At 42.2% G+C, this 23150-nt stretch overlaps 1 protein-coding gene and 2 pseudogenes across 5 annotated transcripts in view; 2 read left to right on the forward strand and 1 right to left on the reverse strand.

Annotated features, from left to right (window-relative positions):
* The window catches only part of MET18 (ARM repeat superfamily protein), a 55660-nt gene extending 44561 nt beyond the window's left edge, over positions 1 to 11099 (forward strand). For 2 of the 3 annotated variants that reach the window (XM_010251196.3, XM_019196824.2), the window contains exons 13-21: positions 1878 to 1983; positions 2169 to 3070; positions 6530 to 6605; positions 6735 to 6846; positions 7839 to 7915; positions 9290 to 9370; positions 9618 to 9697; positions 9824 to 9912; positions 10598 to 11099. In XM_010251196.3, coding sequence (XP_010249498.1) covers positions 1878 to 1983; positions 2169 to 3070; positions 6530 to 6605; positions 6735 to 6846; positions 7839 to 7915; positions 9290 to 9370; positions 9618 to 9697; positions 9824 to 9857 — 1468 coding nt within the window. In that variant the 3' untranslated portion in view covers positions 9858 to 9912; positions 10598 to 11099. Of the gene's footprint in view, positions 1 to 1877; positions 1984 to 2168; positions 3071 to 6529; positions 6606 to 6734; positions 6847 to 7838; positions 7916 to 9289; positions 9371 to 9617; positions 9698 to 9823; positions 9913 to 10013; positions 10567 to 10597 lie in introns of those variants that run through there. The other variant, XM_010251195.3, reaches the window with a different exon arrangement.
* Positions 11100 to 11751: 652 nt separating this feature from the next.
* LOC104592588 (receptor-like protein kinase FERONIA pseudogene) lies at positions 11752 to 14453 on the forward strand (annotated as a pseudogene). Its single transcript, XR_016079517.1, has one exon. The product of XR_016079517.1 is annotated as a receptor-like protein kinase FERONIA pseudogene (transcript).
* A 130-nt stretch (positions 14454 to 14583) lies between these two features.
* LOC148789597 (heavy metal-associated isoprenylated plant protein 7-like) lies at positions 14584 to 19893 on the reverse strand (annotated as a pseudogene). Its single transcript, XR_016079518.1, has 2 exons — positions 18975 to 19893; positions 14584 to 18866 (listed from the first exon to the last, which is right to left on the reverse strand). The product of XR_016079518.1 is annotated as a heavy metal-associated isoprenylated plant protein 7-like (transcript).
* Positions 19894 to 23150: the final 3257 nt, after the last annotated feature.

The raw sequence follows: 23150 nt of genomic DNA on the forward strand, positions 1-23150 counted from the left end.
CAATGAAGAGATTTGACATTGTCGTCATTGTCCCTGCCTTAGCTATGTCCTCACCAAAGAAGACTGATGGGCAGTCCGAGGTAGTTAATAGGTGCCTCAAAACGTATATGCGTTGCTTCATTGGGGAAGAGTCCAAACAGTGGGCCTACTGGTTGCCATGGGCTGAATGTTGGTATAATACCACGTTCCAGGTTTCAATTGGAACAACTCCCTTTAAGGTGTTGTACGGTTACGAACCTCCTTCCATCCTACCTTATGAGACGGGCACTCCACCGGTAGCCGAGGTGGAGACACAATTACAGGCAAGAGATAGTACACTCAAGCTCCTCAAATTCCACTTACAACCAGCCCAACAATGAAGGGAATTAGCCTATGACAAGAGGCATCGGGAATTAGAGTTCTCAGTTGGGGACTGGGTTTATCTACGGCTCCAACCGTATAGACAGACCTCTCGAGTGAAGAGGGCATCCCAAAAACTATCTCCCAAATACTTCGACCCATTTCAGGTGGTAGAGTGAATTGGGCTTGTGGCCTACCATCTCCACTTGCCTACCGAGTGCTAGTTGCACCTCGTCTTCCATGTCAGCCTTCTGAAGCCGTGCTTGGCTTCCACCGATGTTATCAGCCCCACCCTTCCACAATTCACAAAGGCCGGGGAAGTGGTGTTCGAGCCACTGGTGATCAAAGATTTGCATTGGGTTCGCAAGGGCAGTAAGGTCCTTAAGCAGGCTCTAGTCATATGGCGTGGCTTGCCTCGAGAGGATGCCACGTGGGAGGAAATAACCAACTTCAGAAGCAGCTCCCCACCCTCGACCTTGAGGACAAGGTCATTCTCGAAGGAGATGGGAATGTTAGGCCTAGGGAGGAGAAGACCTAGGTGGAGCAAGTCAGGCCCAACAGGCCCATGCGTCAGTCCAGAACACCCCCACGAATCACGTGGGTGTCACCACCCATTACATTCATATTACACCCGATGCCACATATTAAAAAAGTAATCATAGACTTCAAATGCTCAGAATAGGTTATAGGTTGTTAGCTGGCCATTTACTATAAAGGCCAATGATTGAATGCATGAAGGGCAGCAAATGAATCTTTGAGATTTCTCTTTCTCTCTCTATCTCCCTCTCTTTCTCTTCTCTCGTCTTCTTCCTCTCGTCCATTCCAGGAGGGCGAGCTCCCTCGAACCAGCTCACCAGTGACAGACAGTAGCGGGCCTTATCAGAAGGTTTAGATGGTTTGGGTTGAAGCTTGACCCAAACCCAACCCACCCAAACCAGCCCATTTAATTTTCCTCTCCTAGTTTACACTCTTCTGTCTATTTAGATATCATGCTTTCTATAAACAAAAAGCACAAGAAATCATCCATTGTTCAATTGTCATCAGACGCTGTTCTTCCTATCTAATTGTGTTACCATAATCCAAAGCGAATATCTTAGCCCATTCATGTTTGTTTTCCTTTCTCACCATCTGAAGGAGTGTTGAAGATTAGGTGTTTGCAATGATGTGATTGGTTAAATTCCTAGATGTGAATGACTGAATGTTGGTTTCTTTTTCTTGTATTTTCTTTATGCTTTTGCATATTGTTAAACTGGACTTTTATGTACCCCATGGGAGGGGGTTTGCAGCTTTTTATTGTAGGACAGAAAAAGAGGAAGGCTGTAATTCACCCGATTTTTGCAATTGGGAGAGGAAATGCTTTATTTTATTACACTTCCCTTTCTTTTCCCACCCTTTTGGATAGGAGTGGGTTGGTTCATGGGTGATTAGAAATGAAGAGTATTTTTTCTAGCCTAATTTATCTAGGTTTCTCTTTCTAGGTGAAACTTCTAATTTATTCTTTCTATCTATCTTTCTAATTCTTGTTGTCTTGTGGCCAGGTTCCATAAAACCAGTCTATTTGAGGACATTGTGTTCCATTTTGTTATCAATATTTGGAATCAAATGGAAGCTAATACGACTTTCAACATTGGCATCAAAGCAAATGTAAGTAGAGCCACCAGTGTCTTTTTTTTCTTGTCTTTATCTTAACAGCTGGCAAAGTACCAATTTATTTAGGATTTTGAATTAACTTGTATGTTTATTAGCTGGCTTTGTTCATTGCATACTGCTTTAGCATGAAATAGGTATAAACCTGGAAAACATAGCAATTATCTTCTTTTCTATTTCAGGAGCTTCTTGATGTGACAATGATGGTAATGAGGCAGGCTGTTGCGGATTGTTCAGAGAAAAATCAGGGTTTGATTGTCCAAAAAGCTTATAATATACTGTCGTCTAGTGCTTCTTTCTCACTGAAGGAGCCAATGCCCTTATCCATTCCTCTTAAAACGGAAGGGCTACAACTCACTCAAAATTTACAAGATTTCTCATGTAGAGATGAATGGCTTATTTCTTTATTTGCATCAGTAATTATGGCACTTCGTCCACAAACATGCCTTCCAGATGTAAGAGTAGTACTGGAACTCTTCATGAGTGTAGTTCTGAAAGGACATGTTCCAGCAGCTCAGGCTTTGGGTTCTATAATTAACAAATTGCCAGCAACAATTGACTCGGTAGAGGTGTCTCGTGCATGTACCTTAGAAGAGGCAATGGTAATAATCTCCAAGATGAATTTATGGAGTGTCAATGGTAATAGTTCCTTCAGGAAATGCAATGTTATCTGTAAAAGTGTTGAGAATCTCACTGATTTGGACATCAGTGCAAACAATAATGCAATGGTTCAAACCAATGTGCTAGTTGGACTGGCATGGATAGGCAAAGGTTTGCTTATGCGAGGACATGAAAAAGTGAAGGATATTACAATGACTCTATTGAGATGCTTGCTATCGACAATCAACACAGAACTCTTACCTATCCAGCATGGTTTGTCAGGAAATGATAGTGGACAGGATATGCATCCTCTTGTGATGAAATCTGCAGCAGATGCATTCCATATACTTATGAGTGATTCTGAAATTTGTTTGAACAAAAGGTTCCATGCAACTGTAAGGCCACTTTACAAGCAACACTTCTTCTCTATTATGATGCCCATTCTTTTGTCTTCAATAACGGGATCCGATTCATCAATTACAAGGTTGTACTTCTTCAATTTTTCTTCCATATACTGCTTTATTTCTTATTACAATTGTAAATGATGATCTGGATGTTGTGTGGGATATAAAAAGCTGCCTGTTGTTCTTAATGAACAAATTTAAGCATGGCAACCAATCTACATATTGAACTTCACTGTGTTTGGTCATGGTTTTGTTATCAATGACCTGAGTAGCTATTAACTATGATTATTAATCTAAACTGCTATACTGGTTATCTTTATTGTGTCAATAAGAGGCAGTCATTGTAGCCACAGGAAAAACGGATCATTTGTCACATTCATGATTTGATGCTTGGTACTTGATTCCTCATGCCACTGGTCCTATAAAATTCCGTCGTTAATGGGGATCTTGGTTCGTTGCTGTTAATTGTGTTGTTTTGAGAGTGGTGATGATGTGGACGCGTATTGGGAGCAGCAGCAGCAATGATCCGGTGTTCTCATCCTATCCAATTCGGCAGCAACAGTCTTATCCATTTAGCAGATTAGATTAGACTATCTTGTTATTCTTATCTTATTAAGTTAGTAGATTAGATTATCTTATCTTATTAGATTAGGATTAAGAGAGACTTATCTTATTAGATTAGGATTAAGAGAGATTATCTTATCTTATTAGATTAGGATTAAGAGAGACTTATCTTATCTTATCAGTCTTATCTTATCAAGATAGAGTTGGAGGTCTCCCTATTCAGCAAGGAGTCTCCCTAAGAGCAGGACTCTTGTAATCTCCAATTTAAGGAGCCACTATTATTGAATAAAGGCATCCAAGAATTTCAGTCAAGAGAAGAGTTGAGGAGAGTTAGGGTGATCTCTTGGACAAATCACCCCTTAGGTTGCCACGATAGGGTTTGCACGCAAAGGGAGGGGCAAGGGGAAGCTAGAGGTTCTCCCCGTGGACCGACTCGTGACGAGATCCTACGCCCGGGCCCATAACATTTTGGTATCAGAGCAAGGCGTCATGGGTGATCTGGAGCAGCTACCGTCCAGGGTCCACGAACTCGAGCACCGGCTCATGGAGACCAGCTCGGAAGTACGGGAAATCAAGGATGAAGTCAGGGAGCTACGACGTCTGATGGAGTTATTCCTTTCTAGCAAAGAGAGGAACACAGAAGGGGTGACAGCCACTAGCGGCCACCGACCAAATCTACCGGAGTCTTCCGGTGAACAGTAGTTCGGCAACTAGGGGGCCACAGTCATCCCCGAGTACAGTAGGTTAGAATTCCCGTCGTACAATGGCAACGGAGATCCCTTGGGCTGGCTGTATCGGTGCGAACAGTTTTTTCGAAATCAACGGACAGACGACCGGGATAAGGTAAGCCTAGCCGCCTTTCACTTAACAGAGGAAGCGCAACTCTAGTTCTATCGATTAGAACAGGAAGAACCTGGGCTCAGTTGGACCCAGTTCAAGTCCTACTACCTTCTTAGATTTGGGCCCTCACTGACAAGCAACCCCTTAGGCGAGTTGATTAACCTTAAACAAACCGACACGGTGGCAGAATACCAACGCCAGTTCCAGACCCTCCTCGCGAGGGCATCTTCAGTGCGACCGGACCAGCAGGTAGACATGTTCACCGCTGGGTTAGCAGAACCCCTATGGGTGGACGTGGAAATGCAGAATCCCCTCAACCTGGTTACATCCATGAATATAGCTCGCACCTTTGAACGCAAACTACAACTCGGCCGCGGAACCTTCAGTATGGGGCGGCCTCCATCAGCATGGGCATCCCCGGAACCACTCGGAATGGCTCCATATTCAGTAGCCAGCCAAGAACCGAAGCCACAAACGAGCAACAATTCCAGATCAGCGTCCAGTGTGGGGAGCAGCGTCGTTGCACCCCCTATTAAGCACTTGTTTAGGGCTGAGATGGTGGAACGCAGGGCGAGGGGACAATGTTTTAATTGCGATGAACTCTACTCAGCAGGGCACAAGTGCACGAGACTTTTCTGCCTCCTGGTGAAACAAGAGGAAGATGAGGATGAACCCTCTTCATTGGAACCCGATCCAGGATGGCAAAGTCATTCCACCTATCCGGGATTCCTTTGACGGTGTTTCCAGACACCCATTCTGAATTCGAGCTTGAGGACAAGCTCGTAGTCCAAGAGGGGAGTAATGATGTGGACGCGTATTGGGAGCAGCAGCAGCAATGATCCGGTGTTCTCATCCTATCCAATTCGGCAACAACAGTCTTATCCATTTAGCAGATTAGATTAGACTATCTTGTTATTCTTATCTTATTAAGTTAGTAGATTATCTTATCTTATCTTATTAGATTAGGATTAAGAGAGATTTATCTTATTAGATTAGGATTAAGAGAGATTATCTTATCTTATTAGATTAGGATTAAGAGAGACTTATCTTATCTTATCAGTCTTATCTTATCAAGATAGAGTTGGAGGTCTCCCTATTCAGCAAGGAGTCTCCCTAGGAGCAGGACTCTTGTAATCTCCTATTTAAGGAGCCACTATTATTGAATAAAGGCATCCACGATAGGGTCTGCATGCAAAGGGAGGGGCAAGGGGAAGCTAGAGGTTCTCCCCGTGGACCGACCCGTGACGAGATCCTACGCCCGGGCCCATAACAGGTGATCCTCTTGTTTTTTTCATGTTGGATTTTGTTGCATTAAAGCTATGGTTTCTTTAACAAACTTCTGTTTTTGAAGCTCCAGATAAACTGGAATTAGTCAAACTGATCGGTGTCCATCTTTTCCAGCATTGCAACACATTCATCTACCTAAAAGCTATTTAGTTTTTTCTAATACAACAATAATCAAGAAATCTAGAAGATAACAAAAAATGAAGGATTATTATAGTAAAAGTAAAAACAGAACAGCATGTGGAAAACAGCAACCATGACTAGGAGACATGTGTCTGTAAAAGGTCCTTGTTTGCTACAAGGACCATTGACCGACTATTCGTGAAGGGGTTATTAATAGTTAGCAAAACTAGACCAAGCCAATGGTCTAGCTGACCAATTAGTAAAACAAGGGGTGAATAGGGAACAGTGCTTTTGGGTTCAGTTCCAAGACTAAAAGATATTAAGGCTATTCTTGCTTTTTTCAGGGAGGTAGCCGAGGCTATCCATGATTTTTACATTCTTTTTTTGCTTTAAGTAATAAATTTTGATTCTGTTACTGATAAAAAAAAAAAAAATCATTGACTGAGTTGAAACTTAGCTTAAGCAGACTTGGGTTAGGTGGATAGGTCCTGAGTCCACACTTGGATTATATTGATAACAGGCTGAATTGATGTGCTTAAGTCATTATTCACTTGCCAGTATCTCGGTATATCTCTAAATGTCAATTGGCTAAATTGAAGTAGGAAATATATCGTCTAATCTGGGGTGGTTGAACCTTGGTTTGCAGTAAATTGTCATCTGTTTTGTTAATTTTTGTTTCCCTATAAAAAGATGTGGATAGATATACTAATACTGAAATGTGTTCTCAGATCTTTTCTCTATAGGGCTTTTGGACATGTTATTTCTAATACTCCACTAGTTGCTGTTATTACTGAATGTAAGAAGGTTAGTTCTGAAAAGTTTGGAACTTTTTGAGCTGTTCTTCCTGTACCCTTTCTATCTTGGGAAGTTTTTGAAGTACAGAGTTGATGGTATATATTGTTTCATTGTCACTGATTATCATTCTCTTTGCAGCTCATTCCTGTTTTATTGGATAGTTTAGCTGTATCAAGTGTGGATATTCTTGACAAAGATCTGACCTATAGCCTCTTGTTGGTCATATCTGGGATCATAATGGATGAGAATGGTGAGAGATGGTTGCATGTGTACTTGAATGCATGGTCAATTTCTGCTTTAAAGCGTATTATATTTATTAATAGTTAGTCTTACTTGCAATTTCTTTGTACAAGTTTTGACATTAAGAAAACATTTTCAGTGATTCAACATAAATGATTATTCTGACTTGTTAACTCTTAGTTGAGAATTTGAAATGTTGCATGTAATATCGTAGACAGAAAGAAAGCTGCATGTAATGATAACTCTTGTAATTATGTAGTGAGATCCTTCTAATTGAATAATATTTTATATATGTTAGTGAGCAATGCAAAGGTGTAGCCTCACGTATGCCACCCCAGTGCCCCAATGGAAGAAGTGTAAACCAGTGGACCTGTTCTTTCTTTATCTCTTCCAGGCTTCTTTTTTATCCCTTTTCTTTTGATCTTTTACATTGAAGAGTCTCAAATTTTCAATCAGCAATCATAGATCCTCTTCTAGTTCTTAGTGGTGGCATTGGTTGGGTAGTTTCCTTCTTGTCAATGTTGAATATGATGAATGATACCAATTATGTGTGTTTAATATACCTCTGAGGAGAAAGGGTGCTGTGGTGAGGAAAAAAAATTTTTCATGCTATCAGATTTTGATGCCTTCTTCGTTGTCAATTAGTGATGTCTTGACTATTGACATTTTTCTAGATGTTCTGAATCATTTCAGGACTTCTCCTCTATCAGTATCTCATGGGGCCCTCATCTTTACCTGAGTGACTGACTTCAATTCATTTCTTGAATCAGGTTGCAAAGGTGTTTCAACGCCTTTCTGTTGCACACTAGTAAATGTTACATGTGAAATATGTTCTAAAGTTGAAAAAGCAATTATATTCTTAATGTAATTTAATTTGACATAATCCTCGTGGGTTAGATAAACTTTGTTAGTGAAAGCTTCTTTGATGATTTAATAATTGCAACTCTTGTATACATTATGATTATTGTCCAATTATCTAATGGATTTTCCTTGTCTATACAGGAAGAGAAGCTGTTACAGAGAATGCACATATAATCATAAACTGCCTTGTTGGACTTCTCTCCTACCCCCACATGATGGTATCTTACATGTGTTTTAAGTTATCATGGAAAGTAACATACATTTTCTCAAGTTTTTTTTTTTCAAACTAGGTTTTGCTTTTAATACAAAAACACTGACACACATACAAAAGGTTAAAATGATCCAGGGAAACTTCCACCTGGCAAGTTGTTTTGTGCTGAAAAGAACTTGTTATCCTTGCTCCATTTTATTCATGGTATAAATTTTAGCCTAAAGCCTTACCACATGTTCAAGATATACCCTTTGGGAAATGTTTAAAACATTTTTGCAGATAGTATTACTTGATAGAACTCAGCATGATATGGCTGATGCTATGTTACATTGACACTTGAATATGGACTTCTTGTTCATGGGTACATGATATGGCTGATGCTAGTTATCCCAAGGGCTGTTGGATAGTATATTGAAATCTTGTTGGATTTTAGATTTGGAATTCTATAATTCAGGCCCCATATATCAAGCAAGTAAAATCCCATATAATTTGGGTTTTGGGATTCCAATTGTTCTGCTGAAATCCATTGCCTGAAATTCCCAGAAAAGGAATGTAGGTAGATTCTAGAATCGGGTTGGTTTTAATTATAATTATAGAAATATATGCCTTTGATTCTAACAAGAATCCAATTCGGCACATTCCAGATTCTAGAATGCTAACCAGCAGTAATTCCATTATTTATAGGTAAAGGTCCACTTTTTTGGGTCAAGCAGGGATCTTGTCTACACAACTGACTCATTTCTTCCATGTCGAGAGATGATATGGCTAATCCGGGCCATTCCCCATGTGGGTAGCCCTCTTGATTGGCTCAATCCTACAGTGCACATTAGCCTGTGGCTCACCTTTTATTAGTGTCTTGCACAAGTAATATTGGCTTTTGAAAGTTTGGAATTTTTAATATAAACATTCCTAAAGGGAAGGATTTTATCTCACCACTTGGTAAGGCTTTTTAGTTCAAATTTACCCCATTAATAGGGGAGAGTGAGAGGAGCTTGTAGGGCTATTTTGGGCTCCTAACCAATTTACCATGTTTAAGATTCCTTGGTCATTCAGCCTTCTTTACTAAATGACTCAGTGGACCTGCTCCCTTATTTATGAAGTAAGAATATTTTATTGAAGAATGAAACTGGAAAGATTAAACCTACCCAGTCCCTGAATCCTCATTTTCTAAGGCCTACTGATATGAACACCTTGCACCTTTGTTAGTCTCTGATGCCTATTCCTGCGTGCGTTTTATTAGGGATGAGGTATACCGTAGGATTCTTTAATCTGTACTCGAATGGATTAGGAAACCTTTATTTATGACTTTTCCTTTCGTTTCAATTATATTTTTTACCAGTGTGTTTTGCTTTAAGGGAAATATTTTGTTTGGATTTTCCAGCTTGTTCGGGAGACAGCAATTCAATGTCTTGTTGCCATGTCAGGGCTGCCCCATGTGAGGATTTATCCCATGAGAACACAGGTTGATTTGACTATACCACATGCAGTTATCCATGCATTTTATTTTTGCCATTTACTCGGTTCTGATTACTGATGCTTTCATTTTAGAGTGATTCTGTAGCCGACTGCGTTGATAGTTGTATAAGAGGTCAATGGCATCATTATTTGCATGTGCTACTGCTGGCTCTTGTCATTAGGATCATTAAATTGATTATTTATTTAATTATCAGTTTGATCTGGTAATGATCGTTTGTTTCGTCTTTATTCAGGTACTACGAGCTATATCAAAGGCTCTTGATGATCCAAAAAGAGTCGTTCGTCAAGAGGCTGTTAGGTGTCGTCAAGCATGGTTTGAACTTTCTTCTCCGGCTTTGTTTTGTTTTGTATTTCCCTAATTGTAAATGATATATTCATCTCCAAGATTGCTCAGCCTCATGGTATTATCTGTCATCATTCCTTGTGACTACAACAACAGGGCATCAATGGCATCAAGAAGTCTTTATTTCTAGGGGATGTGGCAAAATTGGCTAGCCTTCCTCGGTACTGTTCTTGCAGGCCGGCCAGGTTTGCTTCCTAAAAAACTATTTCACGTAAAACCTATTGTTGAATATTTCTGTAATTTTCAATTGCATGCTAATTTATATGTCAAGGAAATATATTTGCAGAATGTATCCATGAAGGGGAAAAGGAGTGAAAATAAATCCCGTCAATCCCAGATCCCAAAGGAAGCCAATGTGTGCCAAAGGGATACAAAAGAAGCCCAGGGGTGCAACTCGGGTTGGCCCGAGTTAACCTTTTATATTGTTTTGGGTTGGACTTTGGGCGAGGCCCATTCAAATTTTGACAAAATCCCAATCAAACCCACCCATGTTGCATCCATTGCCATTCAAGAGTTGGCTTGCACTTGCACATGATGGAACCTCACCGACTTTTTGAGGTTGTATATGTGCTTCCCTGATTATTAGTAAATATCAAGAACAGGCATAGGAAATGTATCTCTAGGAATTTTATTGGTAGTAATTTTACAGGTAGTAAAGGGGAAACTAATTTCTAGGAGGGGAAAATGCCATATTTCTCTTCCACTTTCCTCATTCATCTATAAATTGGATACTGCTGAAAGCGTGATCCAAGCTATGAAGAATGTTGTATGGATGACTTGAGAAGGAATTCATTATCATTTATTTTGTAGGAAGACATTTTGCTTTTTTTTTTTGTTTTCTGAGGATCCTCTTTTCACATCTGTTTGCAGCCATCAGCTTCCAACCAAGAACTGAATGAAACAACTTCAACATGTAGATATGCATAGCCATGCTAGAAAGACGATGTCTCGTTTCATCTGTACAGTATTAAATAAGGGTAAAAATATTGTTCATCTTTTTTCTCTTTCAGACCACTTCTGCCCTAGGCCAGCCTTGTAAACATCAATGACCATCCTCTAGCGTCGCTTTTGTCCATCTCCATTAGCGCCGCCGGCCACCTCATGTCATTTGATTGGTGTTGTCGGAGGTGGGTGGAGGCGGTAGCAGCAGCATTGTTGGATGGTAGTCATTGAGATTCGCAAGGCTAGGGTGGAGGTAGGTGGAGGCAGCGTTGCTAGAGGTGGGCGGAGGTGGTGGTGTTTGGCGGAGGCGAAAGTGGGCGGTGGTGCTGATGGATGGTTTGTAGGAGGAAGAAGATAAACAGTAATTTTATTTTTATTTGATATATTTTTTAAAAAAATTAATCTATTTTAAAAATATTATCTTTATTAATATTAGGGCCCAAAAATTGCCCCATAATTCCAAAAATATTTATAGAAGATTTTTTGTAGCAGATCAATAATAATCTGACACATCGTAAAACAGTCGCTTTAATTTTGAAATGTAAAAACATGCTGATGTGACATATTGCTATTGAGCTTGGATCTCCCGTCCATCGTGCCTACCTCTCCTCCCTATTCCCGTATGCCCACATCACACTACGGCTGTACATTGACAACATCTTCAATGTTTACAATTTTATATATTACCATTCTATGGGAAGATGTTATCAATGCACACAACTATAACGTTACGTGGGTAGGATTCCTGTGGGTAAGAGATCCATTATCTACTACAGAAAATTTTCTATACTAAGGGAATGGATGATGTGAATTACGGATTCGTCGGATGAGGTGGGGAGCATTTTGAAAATTTTTTTGACATCTTTCTCTGAAAATACTTTCACCCCCTTGAAAAATAATAATAAACTCTCCAATTTTTCCTGGTGATGAATTGTGAATTATTCAAAAAGAAAAACTGTGAATTATTGGGTCATCGGGGAAGTCAACTTGAACTTCGGGCATACCAACAAATGTGGAAATGCATTAAATATATGTCATGATTTATGGTTGTCACTTTTTCCTCTTCTTTGTGTTTTGCTTCCATGGAGAGAACAAGGATCGACTCTTTACCATCACTCTAATAATTTCTCGATCATCTGTGTCTCTTCTTATACTCCTAATGAACAAATCCTCCTTGATTGCGGTTCTTCCGCTCTAAAGGCAGATGGTGATGGACGGAATTGGACCGGAGATGTAGGTTCTGATTTCGCAACCTCCGCACGTTTCAATACATCAACAGTCTCCACAGCTTTAGCTTTGTATCAAGGCTCCAGCGTGCCCCTAATCCCGTACGTAACAGCTCGTATATTCCACTCACCTTTCACCTACACATTCCCTGTTGCTGCCGGTCCCAAATTAATTCGGCTCTACTTCTATCCAGTTTCCTATTCTGGTCTCGACAAAACTAAAGCTTTCTTTGACGTCTCCGCTGGTCCTTACACTCTACTACATAATTTCAGCGCCTTCTTTACAGTGGAGGCTCTCAAAACAGCTTTCTTGGTCAAAGAATTCTCTATCAATATAGAGAACCTGAGCTTATTAGAAATCATATTCACGCCAACTCCTAATACCTTTGAGACGTACGGTTTTGTGAATGGAATTGAGATTCTTTCCATGCCTGAGGATCTTTATGTAAGGGGTGAGCAAATTTCTATTCCTTTGATTGGTCAACGAACCCCATTTTATATTGCAAAGGACACCGCCCTTGAGACGGTTTACCGATTGAACATCGGCGGAAGAACTATTTCGAGTCAAGATGATACAGGCATGTATCGTACATGGTACGACGACACAGAATACATACTTGGCACTGGTAGCAGCGATTATCAGAAAGGTGTAACTTACTCTAATATGACCATCGACGTCAACTACCCACCAACACTGCCTAATTACACCGCCCCTGACACCGTCTATCGCACCGCTCGGTCGATGGGACCCCACGCACTGCAGTATAATCTCACTTGGCATTTCCTAGTCGATTTAGGATTTCAATTCCTATTTAGGCTCCATTTCCATTTCTGCGAGTTGGCGCCTGAGATAACACTGGTAAATCAGAGGGTGTTTAGCATCTTTATTGGTAATCAGACGGCCGACAACATGTTTGATGTCGTTGGCTCGAGTGGAGGAAATGGGATCCCGATGTTCAAAGATTACACCTACCTCATGACGCTTCTAAATCCAAAACAAATTGAGGGCAAGCAAGATCTTTGGCTAACCATACACCCGAACGTCGAATCAAAGCCAATGTTTTATGATGCAATCTTAAACGGGCTCGAGATCTTCAAATTGATGAAAGATACCAGAGGCAATTTCGTAGGACCAAATTTAGGGAGCGCTTCCACGCGACCTGATCACCACCACTTGAAGAAATGGATTTGGTTTATTGTCGCTGGAGGCGTTGTGGTTGGTGTTGTCGCTCTCGCTTTGTTCTCCCTCGCTCGCCGGTGCCAAAGAAGGAACAGGAAGAAGAACACTCTACCTCTTCCATCTGATATCGGCTGCCGCCGCTTCTCGTTATCTGAGATAAAAGCAGCTACGGACAACTTCAACGAGACACGGCTGATCGGCGTTGGTGGCTTCGGCAGCGTCTACAGAGGCTACATCATCGACAATGGAGTCGCCAGCACTACCGTTGCAATCAAACGTGGGAATCCAAAGTCTCAACAGGGTGCCCACGAGTTCCGAACTGAGATCGAGATGCTATCAAAGCTACGCCACGTACATCTCGTCTCCTTGATCGGGTACTGCGAGGAGCGTGGAGAGTTAATCCTGGTTTACGATTATATGGCTCAGGGCACCCTTCGTAATCACCTCTACAACACTGATAAGCCTCTAACGTGGAAGAAAAGGCTTGAGATCTGCATCGAAGCTGCACGAGGCCTAGACTACCTTCATACTGGTACGAGGCAGACGATCATCCACCGTGACGTGAAGACGACGAACATACTCCTGGATGAGAAATTGGCGGCCAAGGTTTCAGACTTCGGTCTATCTAAGGTGGGGCCCAGCAGTCTGTCCCACTCCCACACCCACGTCAGCACAGCTGTCAAGGGCAGTTTCGGGTACTTGGACCCAGAGTACTACCGACGCCAGAAATTGACGGAGAAATCTGACGTGTATTCATTTGGTGTGGTGTTATTTGAAGTAGTATGCGGCAGACCAGCGTTGGATCACAGGCTTGGGGACGAAGAGGTATCATTGGCCCACTGGGCTCCACAATGCCTACGTAATGGGACCCTTGATCAAATCATTGATCCTTATTTGAAGGGCAAGATTGAAGCTGAGTGTTTAAGCAAGTTTACAGAAATCGCAGACAAGTGCTTGGCCGATCGTGGAAGTGAACGACCGACGATGGCCAATGTGTTGTAACAACAAATTTTAAGGAAAGCTAACGGAAGGGGGTCTTTGTCTCACGGTCATAGTACAAGGGGGTTTTTGTCATAAAACAAAGTACAGGGAGGTCTTTGTCACAGACCCAGTACAGGGGGTCTTTGTCTCACAGTCATAGTACAAGGGGGTTTTTTGTCACAAAACAAAGTACATGGAGGTCTTTGTCACAGACCCAGTACAGGTGGGTCTTTGTCTCACGGTCATAGTACAAGGGGGGTTTTCGTCACAAAACAAAGTACAAGGAGGTCTTTGTCACAGACCCAGTACAGGGAGGAGGTCTTTGTCACAGACCCAGTACAGGGGGGTCTTTGTAATTTACCCTTTTATTTTAATTTTGTTTTATTTTCTTGTTTTAGATGAGCATGTGGATGTGATTGTGTTCGTAAGAATTTTTGTCGTGCAGGTTGGTTAAGAAATTAATAAAACTTTGTCATTTCAAATTATAGGGGTGAGCAAAAAAACCGAAAAATCAAATCGATTGAAAAAATCGACCGAAACTGAACCAAAAAATTGGATAATTGAACCGGTCAGTTCGGTGTTTTAAAAAACCGACAATTTCAGTTCGGTTTTGGTTAACCATTTAAGAAAGCTGGCGGTTAACCGATATATATATATATATATATATATATTTGAAAATCGAATAACAAAGTTTGGTTTTCAACCTTTCTCGAATGAACTTGTCATTGCCAGTCTGGGCTGTTTGGCAGTCTCTTAATCTGACTATGATAGTCTCTTCGAATGAAGCGCCTTTCCAGTTTCTAGTGTAAGAGAATATAAACTATTGAACTAAGAAGGACGTTTGGTGATCATTGTTCAAGACTTACTTCAAGTTTCCAATAGCTTCTCTGAGTTCTCCCGGCATCTTGAACCCCATGATCGAGAGATGCCTTCTCCGTCTGTTCCACCATGATCGAGAGATGCTGAGAGAAGGTCGGCCAAAAGGAGGAGAAACTAGACACTCTACAGTCAGCTAGAGTTGTTGTTCATCTCAACAACTGTCTCACTCTTTGTTCTCTCTCTCTTAGACTCTTTTTCTTCTTCCCCAACGGGCCAGACCTACTCTCTGTTCTCTCTCTCTCTCTCTCTCTCTCTCTCTCTCTCTCTCACACACACACACTTGACACTCACTCAGACTCACATAGTCTCTTCTCTCTCAGTAGGTTTTTTTTCCCTTTTTTTTTAATTTTTAGTGCATAAAAAAACCAAAAAACCAAATCGCAATTAACTAATTGCATCGATTCGGTTTCAGTTCGATTAAATTTAAAAACGGAACAGATCAGTTCGGTCTAGAAAATTACCCCACTGAACCATGGGTACCCCTAGTCATGTCATAGAGACTTATGTGGTTGTTGCCAACATGGGATTCTTAATCCATGTTGGACACAACATGTGTCCAACATGGATTATTTGAAAATAAAAAAAGAGTTTTTATTTTCTCTCCCATTCCCTTTGATGTTGGATACAACATGTTATCTGAAAATAAAAAAAGAGTTTACACTTTCTCTCCCGTTCCCTTTGTCTCTCCCACTCCCTCTGCTTCTTGATCTCCCTTCCACTCTCTCACTCTCACAATCATTTATCGATATCCAACTCCCTTTATCACTCCCACTCTCTTAGCTTTCGTCTACAACCTAATCAACTGTGTGTGTGTGTGTGTGTGTGTGCCAATCTCTCATTTTCCATCAATCTCTTCTATCATTCTCCCTTAGTCTTTCTCCCGCTCCTTCAATTTCATTCTCCCTTATTTCTCTTAGAAACATATATAGTATTAATCAGACTGTATGAGTTATAAGTTAGTCAAGGGACCAACAACTTGTATAATCAAGTTGGTAAAGATTTCATAGCCAAGAGTTTCTTGTGATTTTTTTTTATCAAATTGGGCTGAGGGAGTTAGAACCAGACCAAGGTGGTCTTATGTTTTTTAATATGGTCTGATTAATATTGTATGAGTGTGTAAGATAAATAAAAAATAACGAGAGAGGGAGCAGGAAAGAAACTAAGAGAGAATGATAGGGATTGAGAGAGGAGAGATCGACCAAGAGAGAAAATGAGGGAGAAGGAGAGATTAAATGAGAGAGATTGAGGAAAAGCGATTGTTTGACAAAGAAGGAAAAAACGAGAGAGATTGATTGAGAGAATGTAAAAACATTTTCTTAAATCACACAATCGTTGAGCAAGGAGAGATGATTGTGAGAGTGAGAGAGTGGGAGGAAGATCGAAAGACAGAGGAAGTAGGAGAGAAAGTGAAAACTTTTTTTTTTATTTTCAAATAATCCATACTGTATCTAGCATGGATTAAGAATCCCATATTGACAACAACCATATATATATATATATATATATAACATGTTTATTGTAATAATATTGATGAGCAAAACACAAGTAAAAGGTGGGTATCTTAGATGAATCATAAAGCATGATTGGAGGCTCATTAAAAGCTACATATATATTATTTTTTATTTCTTTATATATTTTATGTGTAGAAACTTGCTTCACCATATATTTTATGAGTAAAATGTTGTGCTGATACACGTAGGAATGTGATTACCCCATAGACCCGGATAGTTGGGACTCACATTGGGTTATGATTCTTTAATGATTACACACCTACAATCTCTATTGTCCCTCTAAACCCACACACCCACACAGTTTGAAGTTCTTTCGGCAAGGGACAATTGATAATAATTGCTTCATATTATAGAATCTCCGCATATGAGAAGATGGCAGTTTTATGGGCTTCCGATCCATTCAAAAAACAAAAGTCAAGTGAAACCATGAACCTGTTGATTGTTGATCATGTGCAAAACATAAAGCTCCAAAGCTGTGGGCATGAAAACTTATATCCTAGAGTCCCTTTAAATGGTTTCTTGATTCAGTGGCATTTTAATACAAAATACTGAATTCTATGACTAGAAGGGAGAAAAATGTAATTATAGAAGACTCCTTAAGTTTTTATTTTATTTTATTTTTGTTCTTTTACATTGATGATATTGTTCAAACTAAGGTGGATTAGAAATATATCAAGTGTCCTGATGAGCTGGATGAGCTAAGTTGGATCCGATGACCTATTCACATAGAACGTTAGAGGCTCTAAGGTGGTTCCTTGGGGAGGAGCACTTCAATATATAAGTCAATGAGCGATTTTAATAGATTGGCTAGATTGAACTAGTTAAGATGAACTGATATCTAGGGGTGAGTAAATGAATAGGTTTTACTTGGAATTGAATAGAACCGATTTTGAATTGACTCTATTCAATCTATTACATGGTAAGGTTTAGTTCCAAATTCTTGAAACGAATCCTCACCCAGACTAGTTCCCGGGTCAAGGTGTTTACCCTATCTAAACTGACCCGATGAACTGGCCTTGGAACTACACTTGACTTGAAATAAACCCTAAAATATTTTTGAAGATGTGGAGATTTGAAGTCAAACACTTATGGTTACAAAATCCATGGTCTCATTTGACCATTGAGTTACTAAGTGGTTTGATCATTTGTTTTCATTTTAATATTTAAATGTATATAATAAATAATGCAAAAGGTAATATTTACAAAATTTAAATTATAATGACAAGTTTTAAATCATATGTTAATATATATGTTATGACAATCTACAATAAAGATAATATAAGTTTTTAACTATATTATTATTAGGGTAAATTACAAAGACCCCCCCTGTACTTTATTTTGTGATAAAGACCCCCTATACTATGACCATGAGACAAAGACCCTCCATGACCGTTAAATCTAATGACGGAATGCATTAAATTACCAAAATACCCCACCAAACTTTTTCTATTTTCTTTTTTTTGCCCTTTTTCTCTTAAAACCTATTTAACCTATTGTTTTGTCTTTCTTTTCCTCTCCCTCACCGTCCTCTCTTTGGCCATGAGGAGAACTAAAGGATGGATACGACCCTTCAGTTCAACACCTCATAACTCGGAAAACTGTGCCTCCTCTATCTCTTATTTTCTCTCCTCAGAAAAATAGAGGAAGACACCGAAAGAGTGAATGACTGCGCCTCCTCTATGAGGTTGGTGTTGGTCTGGGAGTTACTAATTAGCCATAAATATGGCTATGGCCTGCCAATGTACGTATGTGCCATGATTTAACTGGATTTCTTAGGAGCTCTACTGTTAGATATCCAATGCTTAATTGTGTTCTTTTTTCCCTACTTTTTGCTTTATCTACTTTTCTTGTATATTCAATTTCCAAATATAATGTGGAAGTGTTCTTTGATGTATTTTGTCTACTAATCAACGAAACATTGTTGATAAAAAAAATTCTGTAGTATTAATTCCTCCTTAGTTCCCATCGATGGGATTGAAGACAAAACACAAGAAATCGACGCCGGCTATTTTGTTTCTTCGGTACTCCGATATGACCATGATTCCTTGACAAAACACAAGAAAGTTGTTATACGGGGAGTTGCGTTGGTCTTATGAGCCGAATATCAGGGTATGGCCCTTTTAACCAAGCGTGCTTAGGATCGGAATCTGATCTGGTGGTCGGTCAAATGGCTGAAGATGACTCCAGAACCAGTAGCCTCAATGAAGCCGGTTCCAGCTCCAAGGAATTGCATTGCAATTCAAAATAGAATTGAAGAAAACAACGAAATGATGGAAACAAGGTCCCAGAATGCAGAGGCCATATGGAAGCGAAAATCGGAGAAACAATATACCTTTCATTCTCTGTATGCGTTTTCGGATTTCTTGAGCGCAGGCTTCGCAATGCATGTGGACCTTCAAAACTACTATAATCACTTGCAGCTACATAAAACAAACACCAACTTATGTTAAGATGGAATCTTTAGAAGGTAATCAGAGAGATCTGAAGATCTTTCTCTTTACGACCATTTTATGTTAAGATGAACTAACCTCTTCTTTCTTCTCCTCTGGTATAGCGTTTTCTTTGTTCTCTTCATCCTTCTTAGGTTCTTCGGCCGGTGGTTTCGGGATCGGAGTAAGCAGCTCCACCTGCTTATGACTTTTTCTGAACTCTATCCAGCACCTTCAACGGATCTGCCTTTTTCCCCTTAACCACCACCTTATGCGTCCTGCAATCAGTGATTACATGACGGGAAGAACCGAGTTTAAGCATAATCAGATGGAACCAACCACTCCAACAGTCAGATTGGTGGAGCTCGATCTATTTCCACCCAGCCGCAGTGGCGGCGACAGTAGTGGTGGTACCAATATCATCGGTACGCCTTTGTTCTTGCCGCACCAGAGGACCAGTTTGAGTTTTCCTCAACCTAAGGTCCCATGGGGATATAGGCCTAAACCCATGGAATCCAACGGTTTCATCATCTTCTTGTTCTCCCATGCTACTGCCTGCAACTTATTCGCCCGACAGTTTCAACAACCGACTTTAGATGTTGTTAGTCCGAGCTGATGAAGATAACAGACGAGAGAAGAAGAAACAAAGTACAGAGGAAGGGCAAGAAGAGAGATTGGGGGAGAGAGAGGAGAGAGAGGGAGAGAGAGAAATGTGAAGAGGAAGGGTAGTATTGGAAGGTAAGGGAAGATGAACAATGTTTTTCTCATTTACTTATTAGAAGGGTAGTATGGGGATTAAAAAATATTGTAACACCTTTTTGGATGAAGGCTAACGAAAGGGGTCTTTGTCTCACGGTCATAGTACAAGGGGGTGTTTATGGGGATTAAAAAAATATTGTAATGACCTTTTTGGATGGAAGGCTAACGGAAGGGGGTCTTTGTCTCACGGTCATAGTACAAGGGGGTGTTTGTTGCAACACAAAGTACAGGGGGTCTTTGTCACAGACCCCATAATACAAGGGGGTCTTTGTAATTTACCCTTATTATTATTGTTATTATTATTAAAAATTAAGTTTTTAAAAGACATGTTTCATTTTTCTTTTGAAGGGGAAGAATAAAGAAAGAACAGGTTCCATGGGTAGATCTTGGAACCAATTCCGGAACCGCTAAGTCTAGAATTGACCCTAAAATTGACCTTCATAAACTGGGTTTTGCTTCTAAAAACCTGGAATATCGACTCTTATAGGATAAGTTGTAGGTTCTGCCATGAAATCAAACCAAACCGACCTAATAGCCAAACTAGAGAGTCAAAAAAGTTAAAAGTGAGAGGATGTGGAAAAGGGAAGTGATGATGCACAATCTGGCCGATCTTAGCTGTCAACGATCTTGCCTCTGAACTGAGTGGCAGGGACCTGAAACGGAAGGAGAAGAGAAGCTCCGGGGAGAACCCGGCATAAGGGCTCCGAAGCTCAAGTTAGAGTCTTTCAAAGGTAAGATAGACCAGATAGCGCAAAAGTTAGCATACCTCGTTCCTCGGGGGTAGGAGCCTTTTATAACCACCTCGCGCACTCACTTCCAGGCTTCCGTCAGATCGGGCATGATTACTTCTGAACCCCTGCCAGTTCGGATGTCATTTCCTCTGGCCGGACAGAACCGCCACTGCTCCTTTTGTCGGAGCCGTCTCTGCGGCTAGTGACAACGGTTGCAGGTGGCGGTAGCAGGAGGCCGTTTGAAGTGTGGCTGTCAGGCGTCAGATCCCAAATCAGTTAGGTGCGTCGCCCTTGGATACGGACGTCCTCGGTGTCGGGTACGTTTGGTCAGCCTGATGTTTCGGAAGCGAAGTGTTGGAGTGGCGAGCGAGGTGTCTTGAGTTCGGTTTGGAGTGTTCCGAGCTGCCATGGGCCAGCTCGGGTCAGCTTTGTGAGGCTTGGGGCCCAGTATAGTTCGTGCTCCTTGCAGGGAGCTCGGGTTCTCAGTAGGGAGCTCGCTCTTAATAGGGAGCTCGGACTCCCAGTAGGGAGCTTGCTCTTAATAGGGAGCTCGGACTCAGTAGGGAGATCGGGCTCCCAGTAGGGAGCTCGGGTTCTTATTTAGGGAGCTCGGACCCTTAACAGGGAGCTCGCTCTTAACAGGGAGCTCGGGCTCCTACTAGGGAACTCGGACTCTTGGTAGGGAGCTCGGACTCAGTAGAGCGGTCTGGAGTTCGGGCTCGGTAGTGAGCTTGGACTTGCTTCTGATGTTCGCTTCGGGCACTCTACTGTCCCGAGTTGCTTGCTTTTGCCACGTGTCGGGCGATTGCGAAGTCGGGCCAAATTTCCCTTCATCAAGAAGTACCTTGGGCAGCATGCCGTTCTGTTTCCCGGGTGAGTGCTTTTGGAATCCCGTTCTGTTTCCCGATGTCTAGTTCGAAGGGTTCAGATTGTTCAAGTGGGTCTGATGTAGGTTCTACGAACCAGTTTGCGTCCCCTGGTAGTTCAAGTGAGCTCGATGTAGGTCCTGAGGAAGGGGTCGGGCCTACAGCCCGAGGTGCTTCGGGTAGGTCGGCGTCCACCTCCCGTCGTGGCCGGGTTGTAGATCAGTTCGGCCCTTCGACTATGATGCCTGAGGGACTTCAATCCCTCATAGACTACTACGACTTGCCCGTGGAGCACGGTTACTTCAACCCTACGGGCAGCTTCCCTTGGGAACACGGTCCTAAGGAGATCGTGATTTTCTGGGAACAGCTTGCTGCGGGGCTGCGACTGCCCTTTCATCCTCTTCTCGTCGAGGTTCTAAACCACTTCGGTGTGACGGTCGGCCAGCTTCACCCGAACTCTATTAGAAATTTAGTGGGGACGATCTCCTTATTTTGTGACGAGAACTTTCCTTTGGATCTGGAGATTTTCGCCTCTATTTTAATGCTGAAAAAACAAGCGGGTCCTCTTCCTGGGCGTAGGCGGGCATACTACCTGTCTCCTCGCCCGGGCTTCAAGCTCTTACACGGACTCCCTAATAAGGTCCCGGCGTGGAAGCGGGACTATTTCGGGGTGCAAAGTGCGCTGGGGTGGCCGTTTCAGACCGGCTGGGGGATGGCCGCTCCCAATTCCGGCGTCGCACTTGATAAGGAGACGGCGAAGGGCCTCCGGCAATGGGCGCGGCTTGGGCTGGATTGTCAACGGTATCTGACGGAGGCCAAGCTTATTGCTGCGGGCCTGAGTTCAGGTAGGTTCTTTCCCTAGTGATCCTGTCTTGCTCTCCTTTTACGTCTTACTGATGCCGAACTCCTTTTCGCAGGTACGATGGACTCTCGAGGGACCCGAGGTGGGCACTTGTTCCAGGGCATGAAGAGGAGAAAACGGGTGACTAAGCGAGCTCGCGCCGAGCCATCCCAGGGTGCGGAGCCCGAGGTGCCAGACTATCCGGTAGAGGAGCCCGAGATGGTTCCTCCTATGCAGGAGCTGGCGGGGGCTCCATATGCCGAAACCACACACACGGGGGCTCCCGCTTACTCCGAGTCTGCCCATACGCGAGCTGGGCCGTCGGGCTCGGAGGCCCCGGGGGACTTCAAGAGCGTGCTGTCGCCTGTTCATGCTCTTCAACGGAGTAAGGAGGCGATGTTTCCCAAGGAAGTTGCGGCGTGGACCGAGCTCCCTCTGCACCAAGTGGCCTGCCGTGCTGTTACTCATGCCATGGTGGTAAGTGCTCCCTTCTTTAGAGTTCGGCTTTTATTCTTCTATTCGTTCCTTTGATCCCGTTTTCCTTTGATAGGTGAACTCTTCCATTCACGCCTTTGCGAACCAGGTGGAGAGATGCTCGAGGCAGGCGCGAGCTGCCGAGGAGGCTGCTCGAACTGCCGAGGAGAATGCTCGTGCTGCTGAGGCTGTTGCTCGCCTCGCGCGGTCTAGGCAGGTGAGGTCTTAGAGAGATGCCGAGGCCATGGGAGTGGTGGTGAAGCATATGGCGGAATTAAAGCTGGACCTGGAGCACCAGGTCGAGTATCTTCAGGAGGATATCAGGGAGAGGACTCAGATCTTCTCTCAAGGCATCGAAGACGCGAAGAAGAAAGCTGTCAGTGATTATATTGCTTCGCCGGATTTCGATGATCTGATGGTGGACTCCTACAGGAGGGGTTTCAAGCTAAGCCGGTGGATGATCCGGAATACGTACCCCGACCTCGATACCAGTGCCATATCCACTTCGCGCATTACTCAAGAGATGGCTAATGCTGCGGATGCCGAACCGGACTCCGAGGGGGAGGCAGGTCCTTCGGGTGTTGTCGAAGTGGCTTCTGATAAT

The sequence above is a fragment of the Nelumbo nucifera genome, chromosome 8, assembly GCF_055504915.1.
Source record: "Nelumbo nucifera cultivar China Antique chromosome 8, China Antique-T2T, whole genome shotgun sequence".
Classification (NCBI taxonomy): domain Eukaryota; kingdom Viridiplantae; phylum Streptophyta; class Magnoliopsida; order Proteales; family Nelumbonaceae; genus Nelumbo; species Nelumbo nucifera.